Source organism: Nannospalax galili, unplaced genomic scaffold (genome assembly GCF_000622305.1).
Source record: "Nannospalax galili isolate Female #2095 unplaced genomic scaffold, S.galili_v1.0 scaffold476, whole genome shotgun sequence".
Taxonomy (NCBI): domain Eukaryota; kingdom Metazoa; phylum Chordata; class Mammalia; order Rodentia; family Spalacidae; genus Nannospalax; species Nannospalax galili.
In genome coordinates this window covers 243984-262953 of record NW_008338274.1, presented here as the reverse complement: position 1 = coordinate 262953, position 18970 = coordinate 243984, and the positions used below count along the sequence as shown (strand labels likewise).

The window sequence follows — 18970 nt, the reverse complement described above, 5'->3', positions numbered from 1 at the left end:
AAGGGTCGCTTCTCCCTTAATGACTACATTGAGAAGTTATTTCAATGTAAATGTTTTCTGATTAATTTGATACTTACCTGATTTAAAACATTTCTGTCAAGTTAAACACTCATGAACAGGAGTAATCAAACAGCACCTCAAGCCAAATCCAGATTACAATCTTGTTGTACACATCTCAAGTAAATTAAATTTTTAAAGGTGATTTAAGCAAATAATAATATGCCAGAACTTACATGTGGCTCACAAAGTCTAAATACTACTGGACCTTTTCAGAACAGTGGGCTCCGATTTATGGTCAAGAACTGTAACATCATGGAATATACGGTAAACTGGCTGACTATGTGACTCTCTTGAACATCCTAGGTGTGTAAACTGAAAAGTTCAGTGACCCAGGGAACAGCCATTTTAAGAATACCTAGGGGGTATGCTACCTTTCTGCCATGTAAAGCATCTTAAGTGTTCCATCTTTCTTCCTCTGACAGCTCCACTAGTAATTAAGCTCATAAGACAATTATTTTGAAGCCAGGTTATATAAAAAACTGCTGGGATAACACTGATAGGAATATGTTTTTGTAGTACTCCAGGAAGAGATATCATTAATGAGTGTAATGGTAATAGAGTCCTATCCTAAAATGACCAAAGAGGAGTTTTATAGGACACTGCTCGTTATTTTTACCCAAGCATGGGACAAACAGTTTGGTCTCCTGAGAAAGCCTTGCTCATACTGGGAGCACTGTGGAACCCCAAGAGGAAAAGAAGCAGCAGGACGAACATACCAGCACCACCAGCCGGGATAATTGTAGACTGGTTTCCAAATGTCTGAAGAGCAACTTGCTTGACCATCCCCGAATGTGAACGTGACACAATGATCCTTGGGGTCTTCTCATTGTAGGAAGAACGGGCTTTCACATTCGAACCACCATCTACCATGGCCCAAGCTGAAAAGTAAATACAACACCCATTAATAGCACTGCAGCTTGAACCCTAATCCATGGTACTCCAGTTACATTCTGCAGAACTCAAAGTAACAATTGACTGAACATCTTCAGAATTGTTTGAACTTCTTCCAAAAAGAATGTTTTAATTTTTATAAGTACAAAACTAACTTTATTAATATTTTGCAACAAAATAAAATAAAATGAAATAAAATAAAATAAAATAAAAAAACAGCTTCTAAGGGCCCTTGTACTCTTTACTGTTGGAAAGAATAGCTATCAAATATCTGGCATAAGAACTCTGATGCTCCATCAAAGTTCCCCTGTGGTACCAGCTAAGCCCCCGCAGGGACTGCCCTACAACTCAATTACTTGTTGCACTTACTCCACTTCTTCTTCCCTTAAAAAAAAAAATCTAATCTCAGTGAAGTTCTCAGTAAGCATCTGTTTTGCAGAAGTTGGTACCAAAGAGTGAGGTGCTGCTGTCAAAGAACCCAACCATGTTGTTTTTGGAGGAATGTGAAAGTGTGGATATGAAAAGTGGTTGAATGCTGTAAGCAGTCTAATGGGCCGTTCTAGTAAAGGTCCACTCAAGATGTTCCAGAGAGAGATGGAAACAAAGACTGGGATATTTTGGCAAAGAATCTGGCTGCTTTCTGCCCACAGCCTAAGAACTTGTCCCAGGCTAAAGTAAAACACAATGGACTCATTTCTTTGGTGGAAGAAATTCTGAAGTGTAATGTTGAAACTGTGCACTGGTTATGTTAACTTGCAGATCTATAATGAAAAAGAGCAACTGGGGCAGAAAGAAATACAAAATGTACAGTTTGGAGAGAAAGAGAACACTAGGAAGCTTAATGTTGTAGCCAAGGTATGTCCTGGAAGAGAAGCTCTCTTCGAGAAGATTAGCACAATTAAGGAGAGGCCTTCTGCTCTGCTGAACAATGGGGAGAGTGCACTCAGCACAGGGCTGCACCCAGCTAAGCTTCCAACTAGTGAAAGGAAAAGATCTAAGAAAGGTCCCAGAAAACCTCAACATACACAAGCTTTTGTCAATAGGGATGAAGGGGTCCAATGTCCATCCCAAGCTGGCAGCCTAACTTGCCAGTGTTATCTATGTGGTACTGGCTTCAGATGCATGAAAGATACCACAGTGAGCATATCATTTATTCTTCCTCTGTGGTTTAGAGAGCTGCTGAGGTCAAAGTGTATGATAACGGAGTGCCTGAGAGAAGGCCCTTGTTGGCCAAGAGGCCCTGAGAAGCTGTGTGAAGTTGTGAAGGTCAAGCCTGGTTTGCAGTGGAGACAAGATGTTGAAGATGTCAGAGCTGGCTGTGAGAGAGCTGCCAGGAGAGATGTATAAAGGTAGTAGAACCAGTCTGAGAAATAGATGTTGCAGGCAGCAAAGCTGGAGGGGTGGAGCCCTATGGAATCAAAGTCCCAGACATGAAGCTACATGGATATGAAGCTACACTATTTGGTGTTCACCCTGATGGGTTTTGGTCTTGTTTTGGTCCAGTATTTCACTATGCCTCAATTCCTCCCTTTTGGAATGGAAATATGTATTCTGTGCCATGTTTATGTCAGAAGCAGTAATCTGTCTTTTTTATTTTGCAGGGGGTTATAATTAAGAGTGTCTTGAGTCTCAGAAGAGACTGGATTTTTGAATACTGTTGAGACCTTAAAGACTATGGGAACTATTAAAGTTGAACTAAATGCATTTTGCATTATATGGCCTATGGGGCCAAGGAGAGAAATAAGAAATGTCCCCCATAGGCTCCAAGTATTTGAACACTTTTGACCCCAGTAAGTGGAGCTGTTTTAGGAGGTTTAGATTTAAAGATAAAGTTCTTTTTACTCTAGGCAAAAATATTAAGTCGATTACATAGGAAACTAAATTAGGTTTCTATGGGCCCTTTTGCCAACAAGAGTCAACACACACATGCACAGTCATACCCAGTTCAACAGTGGCTGCAAGTTTATCAAGAAAAAAGGTATATAGTATAATGAAAGATGTCCTACCAAAATTCATTCTACCTGCAATTTCAGAAGCTGACCTGTTAGGAAATAGGATATTTGTAGATGCTGTTAGGTAAGGTCATAGTAGATAAAGGTAGAACCGTAAGTCCAATGACTGATATTCTTATAAGGGAGGAGACAGAGAAGAGATGCCTATTGAAGATGTGTCTATAAATGAAGGAATGACAGGAAGGACCAGAATCACCAGAAGCTACAAAGGAAGAAAAAGGATTCTTCCCCTTCGTTTGCAAAGAGCACATGGTCCTGCTGTTTCCCTGATAGAGGACTTCTGGTCTCACCAAGTCCAATAGAGTTTCTATTGTTGCAAGTCACCTGGTTTGTGATAATTTGTTGTGGAAGCTCTAAGACACTAATAAATAGCAAACCAAATTATCAAGACTATTGAAAAATATTTTTAATCATCTATTGGGCAATTAATATTATACCCATCAGCCAATTCTTAAGTACTTTATTAGAATAGAAATTTTATTTAAACTGACAGACCCACAGCAAAAGCAGTGCTGACTGGCACTGAGGAAGTCCAGCTGTGGATCTGAGAGGACACCTAAGACAGAGAAGCATGCACATGAGATCCAAAATGAACGTTAAGAGTCCACAAGGTACCATGTAAATATAATAAATTCAACAGTGGAGTTTACAAGTAAACATAAAAAAAGATATAATGGACCAAAAGAGGATGGTAGACAAGACAGATAATTAAAATAACTGTAGCTATCTAAACCTCTCTGAATATATAAAATCATCTTTTTTTTTTTTTTTTTCGCCTTTTTTGAGAAAGGGTCTCCCTGTAGTCCCAGCTGTCCTGGAACTCACTATGTAGACCAGGCTGGCCTTGAACTCACAGAGATCCACCTGCCTCTGCCTCTCGAGTGCTGGGATTAAAGGTGTGCATCACCACGTATTTTTAAATAGTGCAAACCTGCTATTCTACTAAAGTGTTCTTTTCCCTGCTGTACTCTAATTACGTGTTCTGAAATTGGAAAAGGAAAGAAATCAAACAGTTATTTACCTTGCCTTCTAGCAGAAAATACATTTCATGATAAACAACTTCAGATGAGAAAGTTCTTAATGACAGATGTAGAAAACTCAGAATTAGGAAATATCATTTGCAATGTGAAGAGATTATCTTAAGAGAAGCCAAATGGTTCTATAGATCACCCTGCTGGTATCAAGAAAGTCAAAATAATTTAGAACTAAGAGCTCTGGTCGTCAGTACTTTAACCATCATTACAGTAAGACAAAGAGACACCATTCCATGCTACATGATGCAACATGAAGCAGATGAAGAACACCAGCACTTAGGAGGCTGACGCAGGAGGATTACCCTGAGCTCCTGGCCACCCTGGGGTACATAAGGAGTACCAGGCTAGCCAGGGTTCCAGTGCAAGACCCTCTATGTACACATACACATACACACCAAAAACAACAGCAACTTCCAAAATAAAAGTAAAAACTTCCTTGATAAAAATGTAAAACCTTCAATCCAATCAAGGCTTCAAATCTAATGTTTTAATGTACTTTATAAGAATAAGAGGCTAGAAGTTAAAGGGGACTGGAGAGATAGCTCAGCGGTTAAGAGCACTGACTGCTCTTATAGAGGACCTGGGTTTGATTCCCAGTATCCACATTGTGGCTAAGAACCATCTATAACTCCAGTTCCAGGGGAATTTGACGCCTTCTTCTGACCTCCCTGGGTATTGCGCGACACGGGTGCACTTACAGACATGCAGGCAATACACTCATACACATAAAATAAAAATAAATATTTTTTAACAAGAGTAAATTACAGGGCACCCTTAGGAAACAATGAAACAAATCCCAAGGACAAGATGTTCTAGCAGACAAATTAACTGGTCTCCCCAGCAAGTAAAGGTCATGGGAGTTAAAGGACTGTTCTTCATTCACAGAATGGAACATAACAACCTAATGGCCCAAAGAGATCCTGGTGGCACTTAACTGGATCTTGGTTTCGAGTAATGAGTATGAAACCCACTTCAGGAACAACTGGGGAAATGCAAATACTGAACACTATTAGGAAATACAGTTAATTTTTGTGATATTTAATAGTATTGTTCTTTCATTTGTTTTGGAGACAGGGTCTTATTATACAGCCTGGGCTGTCCTCTAACTCACAGTGATCTGCCTGCCTCTAACTCTCAAGTGCTATGATTAAAGGTGTGGGCCAACATGCCCAAATAATACTGTTCTTCTGTGGAAAAATGCTTTTAGTTTCTACAGATGCACAATTAAGTGTATATAGGCAAAATTTTATGATATTTGTTACTTTAAAATATACTGGGGGAAAAGTATATGAATATGTGTCTTATTTTGTGTTTTTAATTATTTACCATGAAAGTTTTTAAAAGTTTTTTAAAAATGAGGAGATGAAAATCCCAATTCTCCAAATTCTTTTTCAAATTAATTATTAAGAAGTGAACTTACAATACTGTGTCTCTAGGGGTCAGTATTGTATAAGAGAATAAACAGAACAGCTCTCAGATACACACAGACACACAGACACACAGACACACGCACACACAGGCACACACAAAACACAAGGAAGGTCTAATCCCCAGCACTTCAGAACGTGGAATTCCTTGGAAACAGGATCAGCACAAACATAACCACTTAAGCAGCAGTCACACAGGTATATAGTAGGCCTTTCATTCAGTATGACCAGTGTCCTTTGAAGAAAAAGAGACACAGGCACACAGGGAGGCCAAATGATGAGAAAGATGAACTGGAGTGATGGTAATCAAGTCAAGAAACTCTGTGGACTGCTTGGAAAACTGCCAGAAACAAAGGAAACCACAGAAGGGTAGTCCCTTTAATCTCAGAGACAGCATGTCTGTGCCAACACCTTGACGCTGGCTGGCCTTCTAGTTACAGACAAGGAGGAACTACTACATTACTCTTGTTTAAGACAAAGTTCAGTTTCTGTTTAACCTTTTAAATTAAAAAAAGTAGTATTTTAAATATTTAATTTAATTTTATTATTTTATCCTGTGTGCATGAGTGCACTGCCTGCCTGTGTGTAAGTGCACCTGTGTCGTGCAATGCCAATGGAGGTCAGAATGTGTTGGATCCTTGGAGTCAGTGTAAACATAACCAGTTAAGTTTTATGTTACAGTTGTTAGCTGCCATGTGGGTGCTAGGAATCGAACCCAGGTCCTCTGCAAGAGCCATCAGTGCTCTTAACCACTGAGCCATCTCTCCAGCCACAGTATTTTAAATATTTTTAAATAAAGTAAAACAACTAACAGTGTAGAAGGGACCACCCAACTGAAGAGTGAGAACTCTTTACTCATGTCCTTCTCACTCCTCCCTCCTCCCTCCTAGGAATCACCATCCAGACTATTTTCTTTTTGTTAAGTTTGTTTGAGGCAGGGTTTCCTGTAGCCCAGGCTGTTCTTTAAGGCCATAGGTAGCTGAGGATAAACTTCAACTTTGAAAAAATATGTATTTTAATTAATTCTTTGAGAATTTCATACATATATACAATGATTATTTCTTAATTACAGCAGCCCTAGAAAACTAATACAGAGTGATCATGAATTTGAAGATATATTCGATGCCATATAGTATATATATACATGCTCATAAGGGCTGTTTCCAATACTGGTAATGTGGGTATTGTCACCATTAAGAACCCTATCATCTTAGAGGGATCATAATCTTTGCCTTGTGTGTTGGTTGGAATTAACCAATTAAAAATATGACAATCCTTTTCAGGTAGTCAGCAGTAATACTCATATTAACTACGCTCTCCAACACAAAGATAACTTGTGCTGTTATGGTGAACATGTGACCTCTGCCCATATCATCACTGCTACCTGGAAGACCACAGGTAGCCCCTATGGCTAACTCCAATGCATTATCTGCAGTTCTATCAAAATATCCCTGCATCCATCCACTGCCACAAGCAAGGTCCTACCCCAGATAAATACCAAGTTCCTAGGCGTGGTCATCCATGCCTTCTCACCTCAACACAGCCATCATTGATCTTCCCTACAAACATATCTGCATCAAGAAAGTGGAAAAGCAAGGGTCTTGCAGAGTTCTAAAAGGTAAGTCGTGCTCTATCTAAAGATTAGCCTATATCCCACTGAGACATTCAAAGTAATAACTGCTCTCCCATTTTGGATGTGCAAGTGTCACTGTCCTCTACCACAACATTAAGATCTACATATGAAACAGATACTAGAACAACTGTACAAGATTTATCTCAGAATCCAGTGGAAGAATCCTAGGCCTCACTAAGAATACCTCTGTTCTGTCTAATAGTGCCCATCCCCTAAGGACTGTTTAAGAAGCCACATTTTCTCATATATTAGCAATACAAACCATAAAATCCTCACTATAATCAGTGAAGCAGTGAGCAAAGGGAGAGGACAGACTTCGATTATTAAAATTTTAGAATAATGGTTAAGAACTACAAACAGTTCAATAACATTTACTCTTGAAAACACTTATATACTTCATACCTGTATATTCGGAAAATGGCTTATGAATAACTCCTAGCACAGGTTTACCATTTACAGCTACACACACCATGGTAGTAACATACTTTCGAAGATCCTCTAAGAAAAAACACACACACACAAGCAATTGTTAAAGTATTGTGCTTAATTTCAGGATACATATACTTTTTTTCATTAAAATTGAGATACATGAAATACCTTTCAGAGACAAAAGTCTCCTCAAGCAAAAAAGCTGAGGAGTGAATGCTAACGAGCAGCTAGAGTTCTGAAAAATGAGATGACTTGGGTTATTCACCCAGTCCATCACTTTATTAACTATATTTCTTAAGTCACACTCAGTTCCTCCATCTGTATAACACAGAAAACAATTACCAATCTTTAGGTATGAATTCAAATAACATTAATTTCAGAATCAAATAAAAAAAATCAAGTTAGAAGCATAAAGTAGTCCTTGTACAAAGGGATGTGCTTACTAAATATTATCACCTGCTCAGGTCAATGCATTTTAGAAATCTTTTTTGCAAACAAGCTCAATAGTCTATATTTTTATTATTTACTCATCCAAGTGTGTTTTATAAACTTAGCTATGATCAAATATATATACTTGTGTCTTCTCTTAGTTCTTTAATACACTGAGTGCATATTATGGCTCAAGTACAGTATATAGAATACCAAGTGAGAAAGTAGAAGCACCCATGTTCTGGTGGGCTTGCCTCACAGGGGTACAAATTCATCAACTTTACCATAGATACCAAGGGAAAAGAAAAAGCAGGAATTATATACCTCTGCCTAAGAAAAAAGCCTGAGAAAAGACCTATAGAAATGAAACTTGAGCTAGGTAAAAGCAATGTGTAGGTGTGTGGTTGGGAGCAGATTAATAATCTTGTCTTGTTATTTTTTGCCTTCTGAGTACCTAGGATTTATTATTAGAACTCCAAGGTCAGATGTGTATATAATAAAACCTGAATTCCAAAGTATTATATTCTGGCTAAATCCACTTCTGTAGTAACAGCTGTCTAATAGACATGCTGTTGCTACTGTTAAACTGATCCTTTACTGAAGAATCAAGTGAGCCATTGATCTTAATGAAATGATATTACTAGAGGAATGTGCTACAATGTGGGATTTGAGAGAAAAAAGAATGAGAATTGCTGATTCAGTCAAAATGTTTCATATAATGGTATATTAACCTACCTTTCTTTTCTTGAAGACTAATTAGGAAAGTTTTTGGATTTTAAAATTATCTGTCACCAGGTACACATGACTTGTCCTTTCTAGGTTCTCTACTATAAAATGCCAGCTTAAAGTTTGAGACCAGTTTAAAACTTACCTGTATATTCCTGTGTAGCATCAAGTGGGTCAATCCAGACAGTAACACTCTCTGCTGGGACCTCTCTAGTAGCAGTAACTTCCTTCAGGATATCCTCAGGAATCTTGTGATTCCATACGATAACTTCCTTATCAGATGCATCCACATGCTCCTCAGTATTAATCTACAATGGAAATAAGGGACAGTTAAAAATGAGAAAAAGACTACAATTTAATAAATCACAAAAAATATTTCAGAAAAAAAAATCACAGAAATTATTTAAAAATTTTTGTTTGCATTTCAAGGTACACTGAAAAAAAATTTTAAAGTACTGAATAAAAAATTCCAATGACATTGTATCTTAAAATATTTTCTAATCTATATTCAGGTTAATTGTTTTAGGTCAGCCAAGACAGAAAATCCAATACAAACAGAATTTAAACACAGAATTTAAGCAAAATTTAAATGGAGAGAAATTAAGCATCAAATAAGGGAGCTACTTAAAGCTGATTCACACAGAAATAATAGCTTTAAGGGTCTGGAGTTGTGGCACGTGCTTATAATTCCAGCACTAGAGAGACTGATGCTGGATGATGTTTGAGGCCACCTTTAGGCTACATGTGAGACTCACTTTTTTACATACTAAAAGCATTCTAAATATGAAAATAAATATACTGTGGAACACTGGACACAAGGAACTACAGTTAGAAGCAAACAAAGTTAGAAGAGCTGTTGGAGGCCAATCCTTAAGTGTACCCCTGGCCCAATTTGAAACAACCAGGTGGCCTTGTAAAAACATGTTTTTCTTGCCCTGATTTTTTTCTACATTTTACTTCCTTATCTTGTGAAACCACCAGGGCTCATGACTGTAGTAGAAATTCCCCAGCAGGGCCTTGCTGCCTTCCACTCCCCCTGCCTTCTCTCCACCCTTTACCTTCCCCCACCCTCCGCTTTACTATATTAACACTGTGTGATTGCTCAATAAAAGAGACTTGATCAGAATACTGTCTTGTCTCCATTTCTTCGTGCCCCCTGTCTATTCATTCCTCCAGGTTCAGTCTTGGTGCCCCACGCTGTTGCTCTGCGGGTCGGGGCAAAGAGCAATGACAATGTACTTAAAATGGGAAATTAGGAATATCAAGGGCTAAACTATTCCAGGAAAGTGATCACTGAAAATATACTTTGAACCAACAGCTGGAAATTTACTAACTAGTTAAGCCACTATATTGTGAAACATGAATAAAATGAAAACAAGCAATCAAAAGGACATAAAAATGGTTAGTAATCTTAATTATATACCAAGGATGTATTACAGGATAAGAAGGTAAAGTCAAATTTTCTACCTTTTTATTCATGAAAGAATAAGATTAAAACATAAATCTGATATATCATAAAGACACATCAAAGTGTGGAGCTAGGAAGGTCTACATATGCATTTTAAAAGCTATTATTTTCTACAAGCCATCATATGTATGGACACAAACACACACACACACACACACACACATACACACACACACACACACCACTATCTACGGTTAAGCATTCCATTACGAAAAGAATGCAGTGTAGATTTTTTTTTTTTAGATTTCTCCAGCTCGGCACCCCTGACTTTGGAGTGAATAAATTTACTGTGAAGCTATCCTGTGTACTGGAAGATGTTTAGCAGCATCCCCAACTAAATGCCTATTAAAACCCTCTAGATACTAGCTAGCTAGCACCGCCATCCCTCAGTTTTGGGAACCAAATGTCTCCAAGCATTGACAAATAGACCTCCATCCTGTCCTATACAGAATCACTGCTTTAAGTAGTGAGATTATTATTGTAAATATGGCTAAAATCCATGGACAGAGGAAACATAGGCCTCAGAGAAGAATCTATTGATGTGGCTTTTCTAAATGGTCATGTTGTCAAACTGCCTTTTAAATATTTATGTTTGATCTGTGCTGCTCCCAACCACAGATGGGACATCTATAGCAGGACCCAGATCCACCCCCACCCCCCGCCATTTCAAAGAACAACTCAGAAGAAGGGGCAGAAAGAATGCAAGAGCCAGAGGATAGGGAGGAGTGCTGTCCTCTAGACACAGATGGCTGTTGTACACATGAACTCACAAGCCAGATAAAATTTCCAGTATGGGGTGGTGGGGGAGAGCTCTAGAGGCCACTGGCAATTGATGGCCACTGAGAAGAGTCACTTTTCTCCAAGAGTGTAACCACAGGAAGGTTGTCCATGCACCAGCAGATGACCCCATGTGCGTATGAGCAGCACTAACTGAACTCACTGGGTTAAAATAAATAAATAAATAGGAACAAAAAGTTGGGAAGATATGATGGGGAAGAGTCCTGGGGGTAGTTGGAGGGATTAGTAAGGTGTGGGTGATCAAAACACACCATATACATATACGAAATTTTCAAAGAATAAGGAAAAATTAAAATGAAACAATGAGCTTAATGCCTATTTTAAATGCTATCTCATTTGTAAATTAGTGACTAAAAATGTTTTAGAATTTCACTGACTTTTCAGAAATTAGGATATACTCAGTGACACAAATTGAGTAACTGGCTGAACTTTAAAAATATGGCTAATAGAGGCTGAGGACACAACTCATTGGTGAAGTGCTTGCTTGCTGTACAAAACTGAGGATCTGAGTTTGGAACTTCAGCACCCATGCTAGGAAGGCAGAGACAGTGGATCCCCATTGCTTACTGGCCAACCAGTCTAGTTAGTTGGTGAGTTTTAGGTTCAGTGAGAGACCCTGCCTCAAAAAAAATAAAAAAATAATAATAAATAATAAATAAATAAGGTGGGGAGCAAGTGAGGAAGACACTAAATGTCACCTTCTGGCATACACACACACACACACACACACACACACACACACAAACATACCACAAATATTAAGCTAATAAAAAACCCTGTCAACTTTATTCAAGCACTGGCTCAACCGGGAGACTTCCTGTATCGGATGATATATACACTCAAGAAAAATGTTTCCCAAATGTGGGTTTTACTTAGGGACTAACACCTTACATAGGTCAGGCTAGCGGGTGCTATGCTTTATGACCAGTCCTTTTCCAGAGAAGGTCATCATGTTTACATCACATATGATATCACCCACCACAATAAAAGCATATGAGTAAAACCATACTAATAGAATAAAAAAAAACTAAAACTATCAATAATCATTAGAAGATACCACAAAAGTTTCCAAGCAGTCACAGAGATTAAAAAAAAGTCAAATATGCAGTACTCCGGGAAATTGGTAAGAAAGAAAAACCACATGTGTGTTGTTGGAAAAGTAAGGAAGCCTTCCTTTTTAAAATAGGGTGGCTATGATTATTCAAAAAACCAAAAATTGGAAACTACCTAACATGCATGAACTGGTAAATAAGCATATTATGACAACAGAAAGCCACTCAACCACACAGGATAAATATCAAGTACTGATTCATGCTAAAGCTTTGAAAAAGAAGGAAGTTGTAAAAGAGATATTATTTTTAGATTTCATTAACGTAAAAAGTCCACAACAGACAAAGCTCTGAGATAGATGAATTAGTAGCTGCCTGGGGCAGGGACTAGAAAGGAAGATTAATGGTAAGCGAACACAGGCATACTAAGACGAGGAAAACCTAGAACTTGACGATAGTTCTACAACTTAGCAGATCTACCAAAATTACTGTATTCTTGAAATGGACAAATGTTATGGTATATAAATTATGCTGCAATAAAACTGCTCAGAAAACAAAACAAGGTAGCTAGAGAAGTCCAAAAGGTGGTATTTACTTAAGACGTAAAAGAGAGCATGGCAGGCTCTAGGGGAAGTGCATGCCAGTTCATGAGTAACAAACAGAGACCCTAAAATTGGAGTATGCCTATTGTTCCCCGGGGCATTTGGGAAGCCAACATGGCTAGAGAAAGGCAATGGGCATGAGGTCACAGAGTAATGGAAGACAGATGGTGAAGGCCTGCATAGGCCATAATACAGAGCCTTCTGTCGTAACTCCTACTAACAACATGCAGAGGGTCTACAACCCTGCAGAAAGCTGAAGAGAAGATAGGCTAAAGTGTGTAAGTGTGTGTGTATGCGTGTGTTAAGGGGGGGTGCAAAATTTAGAAAAAAGAAACAACCATGACATGCAGGTGATGACTAAACAATGAAATACAAAAGAATTTGAAGAAAAATTACAGAATATAGTAAAATTGCTATGTGTAAGATAACTACCAAGTGCATCTTGATATATTAGAAACAGAGTAGCTGGAAATAAATCTATGCAGGACATATGGAGAAAATTAAAACTCCTTTAAAGGGCATTAAGGAAATCTACATAAAGAGAAATCTCACTCTAATGGCTAGAAAGACTTAAAAGTAGTAAAGATACGAATTGTCTCACCGGTAAACTACAGATTTAAAACTCTAATCAAAATTCCTATAGGTTTTTTTTTTTTTTCTTTTGTTAACTTCTCCTTGGAAGTTATAAAAGCCATTATAAAATTTACATGATAGGCTAAAAAGCCAGGATGGAAATATAGTGGTATCCTGACTTTCCCTACTCAGACATCAAGACTTCTATTAACACTGAAGTGCGGCACTGGTGAAGCTCTCTGGCTTCAGAGTCCACTCTCTTGGAGATGATACTAGGCTACCGTAGGTGAACGACTGCAACACCACCACCTTGCAAAAAGACAAGGAACGGACAAACAAAAAACTAAAAGTAAACTGACTCCCAGAAGTTAAAATATTTCATAAGTCTTGAATATTATAATTTTAAAAATGGCAGTTCCCAGTCTGTGTAGCAGCTAGTTAACCTTATAGGATTAATATTTTTGCATAGAGTTCAAGTCAGTTTCTCTGTATACTCTCTACTGAGTGTGAGCAAATACATTCTACAATTTGATTTAAGCAGGTTTTCACTGAGAATCAAGTTCAGGTGAAACAAATGGGCAGGAACATTAGCAGTCATCCAATCTGCTTTTGCACAACTTTGTCTTTTCAATAACCTGTAAACAATACTATTCACCTGCCAATTTAATCTACCTACTACCATAAACAGCTGCTTAGGTCAAAACCTGTACGTTTTCCACATTCCTCATCTGACTGAGGCAAGAAAGAAAACCTGGGAAAATGAAGGAACACAAGGAAAAGAAAGGAACCCTTCACTCCAGAGTCTGAGTCTCTCGCTGCCTGAGTGTTAAGACTTTCTACACAACCAACAACATTCTCTGGGAAGACTGTCCACACAGGGACAATATCCTTTTCTTAGAACTATTTCAGTTAAGAATGCTAACACAGCCGTAAATGACTCTCCTAAGGATCGAAGGGCAAAAGCGTCAGTTTGACTTAACTGCTTTCCCAGCTATAACCCTGTAATATTTGGAGAGTCTCACAAACAAAATTAAACATGTTTACAATTAAACCACGTCTTAATTTCCTTACGGCCTACATATACAAAGGAGGCCTTTGGCTTCTTTGACACAAGCTTTTATTTTGCAGGCTGTAAGTCCCTTCAATGTACCTCAGAAATCACTCACATAAATAAAGTTTCTTAGGTCAGTATACGAATATATTTCATTACTCCTTTGAACAGTGTAACTTCAAAAGCTACCAAAATCACATATAGCGCTACTGTTAAGACACTTATTGGTGCCTTTACCTGCTCTGAGGCATGTATTACTGGTATTTTTTCTTAAGACTCTCTTCCCCTAATGTCTATGCTTAAATCTACTAAAATAGTTTCATAATAAACTTTACCTTTGGTTCATACTGACTCTTCCTGAAATTCTTTTGTGCAGTGTTGAAACAAGAATCCCAGCTCCACTTGAGTAGCAGTACCTGAAAGAACTCACCAGGTTACTACTACAGGCTACAAGCTAGGGCCATCTTTCTTCCCACTGTCATGCCAGAACGAGTCAGCAAGTCTTGAAAATCCTACTTCCCAATTTTAACGATGTGCTATCACGACTACCCAGAAAATACTTGTGTTAGCCACTAGGGGCAATCTCTCTCTCTCACTTGAATTTTTGTGTAGCCTGTAATTACTCTTATGTACTACAGTACATTCACTCACTTATTCAACTACTATTAAGTGACTACCACACTCTAAGCTGTTTGGGGAACTGAAATGCAACAATCGACAGACAAAATTCACTCTCCACTGTTTCCCCTCTCAATGTAGCAATCTGCCATCATTCTCAACCAGACCATGTCACTCCCAAACAAAAATCTTCCAACAGCTCTCATCATGCCAAGATTATAATCCCATACTCTTCACACTATTTGTGAGGTAAGTCCTAGATGATCTCTCCAGGATGTCTCAGGATTTGCACCCTTATTTCTGCTCTCAAGACTCACAGGTCTTCCTATGATGCCTTCCATGGCTGCAGGGGTCCAATGTACTTGCTGTGCTCCTCTGCTCCTTCACACCTCCCTAGGTTACTTGTGACAGTTGTCTTATCATCTAGGTCTCATTCATATTAAACTACCTCAGTTTGGCCTTCCCTAGCTACCATAAAGATCCTCGCACTCTCCCCACCATAGCACTATTTTTTCCTCTTGAAAGCTCTCATAAGTATCAAAAATGACTTTGCATGCCTGCTTATTTATCTTGAATTGTTGAGGCATATGTTCTCTGCGTGCAATATCAAAAATGTTCCCACAGTCAAAACGAAAGTACATGTTCAATTTTTTCCTGACTGAAATTATATTCTTAGCCAACAGTAGTTTGTTTTTCTCCCCCATTTATTCTCCCACAATCCTGTCCTGTGCTATCAATTCTTCTTTCATGCTCTCACTGTCCGTCATAGACTTCAACAGGGAACTGAAGTATACAAAATCAACTGCAACCTCACAAAAAGCAGCCCTACACCAATCAACAATAGTCCCTTTCATCCCAACCTGGCTGCTCTCAAATAAGTCATTTATGGTGGGATGAAAAACGAAGCTTTCAGAGAACCTATGATTTTAGCCAGGTGCCATAAAAAGCTTCTAGAAACCAGAACGCTACAAACTGACCTTAGGCCATGCACATAAACGGTACCTCATTTTGCAGTTTCTACCCATACCTGGCAACTACTTAACTGACCTCTTTGTTTATTGGCCTCTAAGTATATTAACTACAGATTCCTTTTGGTTAATTGGTCTCCTTTTTAATATCCATTAAACTAGTTCTCTTTTCCTTCCTGGGCATATGAGAGTTCACATTTCCTATCTCCCCTGCATTCAGAAACATGTGGTAGATACACTAGTCAACCAAGTACAGAGTACGGACAAAAACGTGGATGCAAACCACTTGCTGGCTGAGGAAAACAAGCTATCACTTTTCCACTTTTTTCCTGCCACGTTGACATGACAGAATCACACATTAACAAGGTCAACAAGGTCAGAGTCGCTGCATGAAGGGTAGTGATCTTGGACAGCATTACTACAGCACTGCTTACTCAAGTCCTTCCTCAGGATCACGTTTTCTTTAGAGCTAAGCAAATACTCTTAAATGGTTTAAGACCCAGAATAAATTTCTACATGTATGATTAAACTTAAGTTTGAATCTCTTCCTCTAAACCTCAAGATGGATCAGCAACTGAGTGCTGTTATATTGTAAATGCTTTGAGGGGTCAGAGGTAACATAACGTAAGAAATAACACAAGAAAACGGGAGATGCAGATTTGGAATATACTATTTAAAGGAAGCAATGTTATATATGCAAATAGCGATAGAATAGTAGGGGTGGGCTATAATGTTTTTAGTGAAAAATGTTTTATCCAATGGAAAATGTTTTAAATGGAAATGTTTATATGCTAAGTAAAGCTTACATTAGTACATCCACGTCAGGAATCAGTAATCAAAAACTTATTGGATATAAAGGTTGTTAAAACAAGTTCACTTATTTTAGTTAATTATTTATACCTACATGTATATATAACATGGGTATTCAGACTAGTCTTGTATTTTAGGATCCAGAAAGGTAAACAACTTCTTATTTATCAATACTGTCAAAGACCAAGGCCCCAACACACAATAGTATTAGAATGATAGCTAAATTAGCTTGAGGTTGAAGGGGCTTTTGGTTAGTGCCTTTAAGAGAAATCAACTACCTAGTATATTTCTCCAAAAATTACTATATAATGAATGCTTTTAGATATAACAACTCACATAGTAGATATTTTTATTATGTCAATGATAATGGATGATGGGGTACCCAGATATTTGGGGTGTGTCTGTGGGGATGTTTCTGGAAGAAATAAGCCCTTGAAGCAGCAGATTCAGTAGTTTCTCAGCCTTACATTAGTGGATATTATTCAATTCTTCCAAAGCCTGAATTAAACAAAAGGGAGAAAAGTGAAATTTGCTTCTTCTTCTGCGTGACAGCTTAAGCAGGGACATGAATCTTCTCCTGCGCGCTGAGACTTAACACCATTAGCTCCACGGTTCATAGGACTGTCGACCTGAGCTAAATCACACCATCAGCTTTCCTCACTCTCCAGTTTGCAGGACAAAGACTGTGGAACTTCTCAGCCTACTATTAGCCAGTTCCTTGCAACAAATCTCCATCAGCTGTTTCTCTGGAGAACAGTTATTATCAAAATGTATAAATAAACCTCCTGCTACCTGTTCTAATCTATTCCCACCTTTAAAGAAGGCCCTTTATTACAATCTGTCTCTCCAACACAACCTTGCAACAATCAGACATGCTCTATCAGATCTCAAATCAAATACAACAACAAAAAGAATTACAGAATAGTCTTAGTCCCGTAATACCCTACCCAATGGCCTTATAAGGCCACTTTCTTAGAAGACCCACCCTTACTGTCTCCAAGGTCTCACCTACCTTTATCAATTCAGTTTCCCCTATATCATGATACCAAGAACTCTTCACAAAGGTAACCAACAAACTTAGGACCACCATTAAGACTGTTCAGGGCTAAGAATATAGCTTAATAGTACAGCATTTCCCTAGTATGTATGAGGTCCTAAGCTCAATTCCCAGCACTATATAATAATAATAATGATAATAACAACTACAACATAAAGAGAGCGAGAGCGACAGAGAAACTGTTTGAGTTCAAATTAGGTATGTAACTGACAGGCTAGTCACCTAGCCTTTATTAGCTACAGTTGCCTTGCTATGGCAGGAGATAGACCTACTTAAAAGGTTCATCAGAAGAATTAATAGACTATAAAAAGTAAACTCAGGCCAGGCGTGGTAGTGCACACCTTTAGTCCCAGTACTCGGGAGGCAGAGGCAGGCGGATCTCTTTGAGTTCAAGGCCAGGCTGGTCTACATAATGAGTTCCAGGACAGCTGGGGCTACAGGGAGACCCTGTCTCAAAAAGACCGAAGAATAAATAATAGATAAATAAATAAATGAATAAAAAGTAAACTCAGTTTATCATTTACAACAGACAAAAGCTGGGTGCTATTATCTTTGTTAAATGATCTGTTTCCAGCTTTATGGTTCTCAGCCCTGTCTTCCCTTTCCCACTTATATTCTTTCCCTAAACCATCCTGTCTATGCCAACTTCAATTAACATCACATCACTGATGATCCACAAATTTGTTTCTCCAAACTAGACCTACCTCTTCTGGACTTTAATTTCATTTATTCACATACCTACTTACCATCTTCCCTAGAAGCATCAAAAATGCCTCTAATCAAGCCTAAAATACACTAATAATCTACCCTTTCAACCAACCTCCCCCACCCCTGCCCACACACCTACCTTTAACCAGCAACAAAGCCTCACTTGTAAAAAGGGTAAATTTTGTTCATTTTCCTTTTGTGGTACTGTGAATTAAACTTAGGGTTTTCCACATGCGAGGCAGGCACATGAAAACTAAGCTACTGCCACAGTCCACAGTCATTCTTAATGCATCCCTGAAGATTACTCTATGACCTGTCACACCTATCTCCCTTACAGTCAGAACACACCTAAAAACATCTCCTACCTGATTTCCTTGCATCCACTTTACTCCCTCCAAACTATTCTCCAAGAATCTGCTCTGAGCTCTTCCATTCATTTCAACACACTGCCGTTAAGACTGCTTTTGCTATACTACCCATATTGCTTTTTTTGTTTTTTTTTTTTTTTTTGGAAGCATTTCATTACAGCTTTAACACTGACCTAGAACTTACTATGTAGACCAGGCTGGCCTTGAACTCACAGAGATCTGCCTGCCTCTGCCTCCAGAGTGCTGGGATTAAAGGCAT

At 38.4% G+C, this 18970-nt stretch overlaps 1 protein-coding gene across 2 annotated transcripts in view; it reads right to left on the bottom strand.

The window, feature by feature from the left end:
- The window catches only part of Impad1 (inositol monophosphatase domain containing 1), a 32031-nt gene that overhangs the window by 6239 nt on the left and 6822 nt on the right, over positions 1-18970 (bottom strand). Inside the window, exons 2-4 of one of the 2 annotated variants that reach the window (XM_008833066.3) lie at positions 8787-8949; positions 7460-7555; positions 777-938 (exon numbers count right to left, since the gene is read on the bottom strand). In XM_008833066.3, coding sequence (XP_008831288.1) covers positions 777-938; positions 7460-7555; positions 8787-8949 — 421 coding nt within the window. The remainder of the gene's footprint in view (positions 1-776; positions 939-7459; positions 7556-8786; positions 8950-18970) is intronic. The other variant, XM_029563492.1, reaches the window with a different exon arrangement.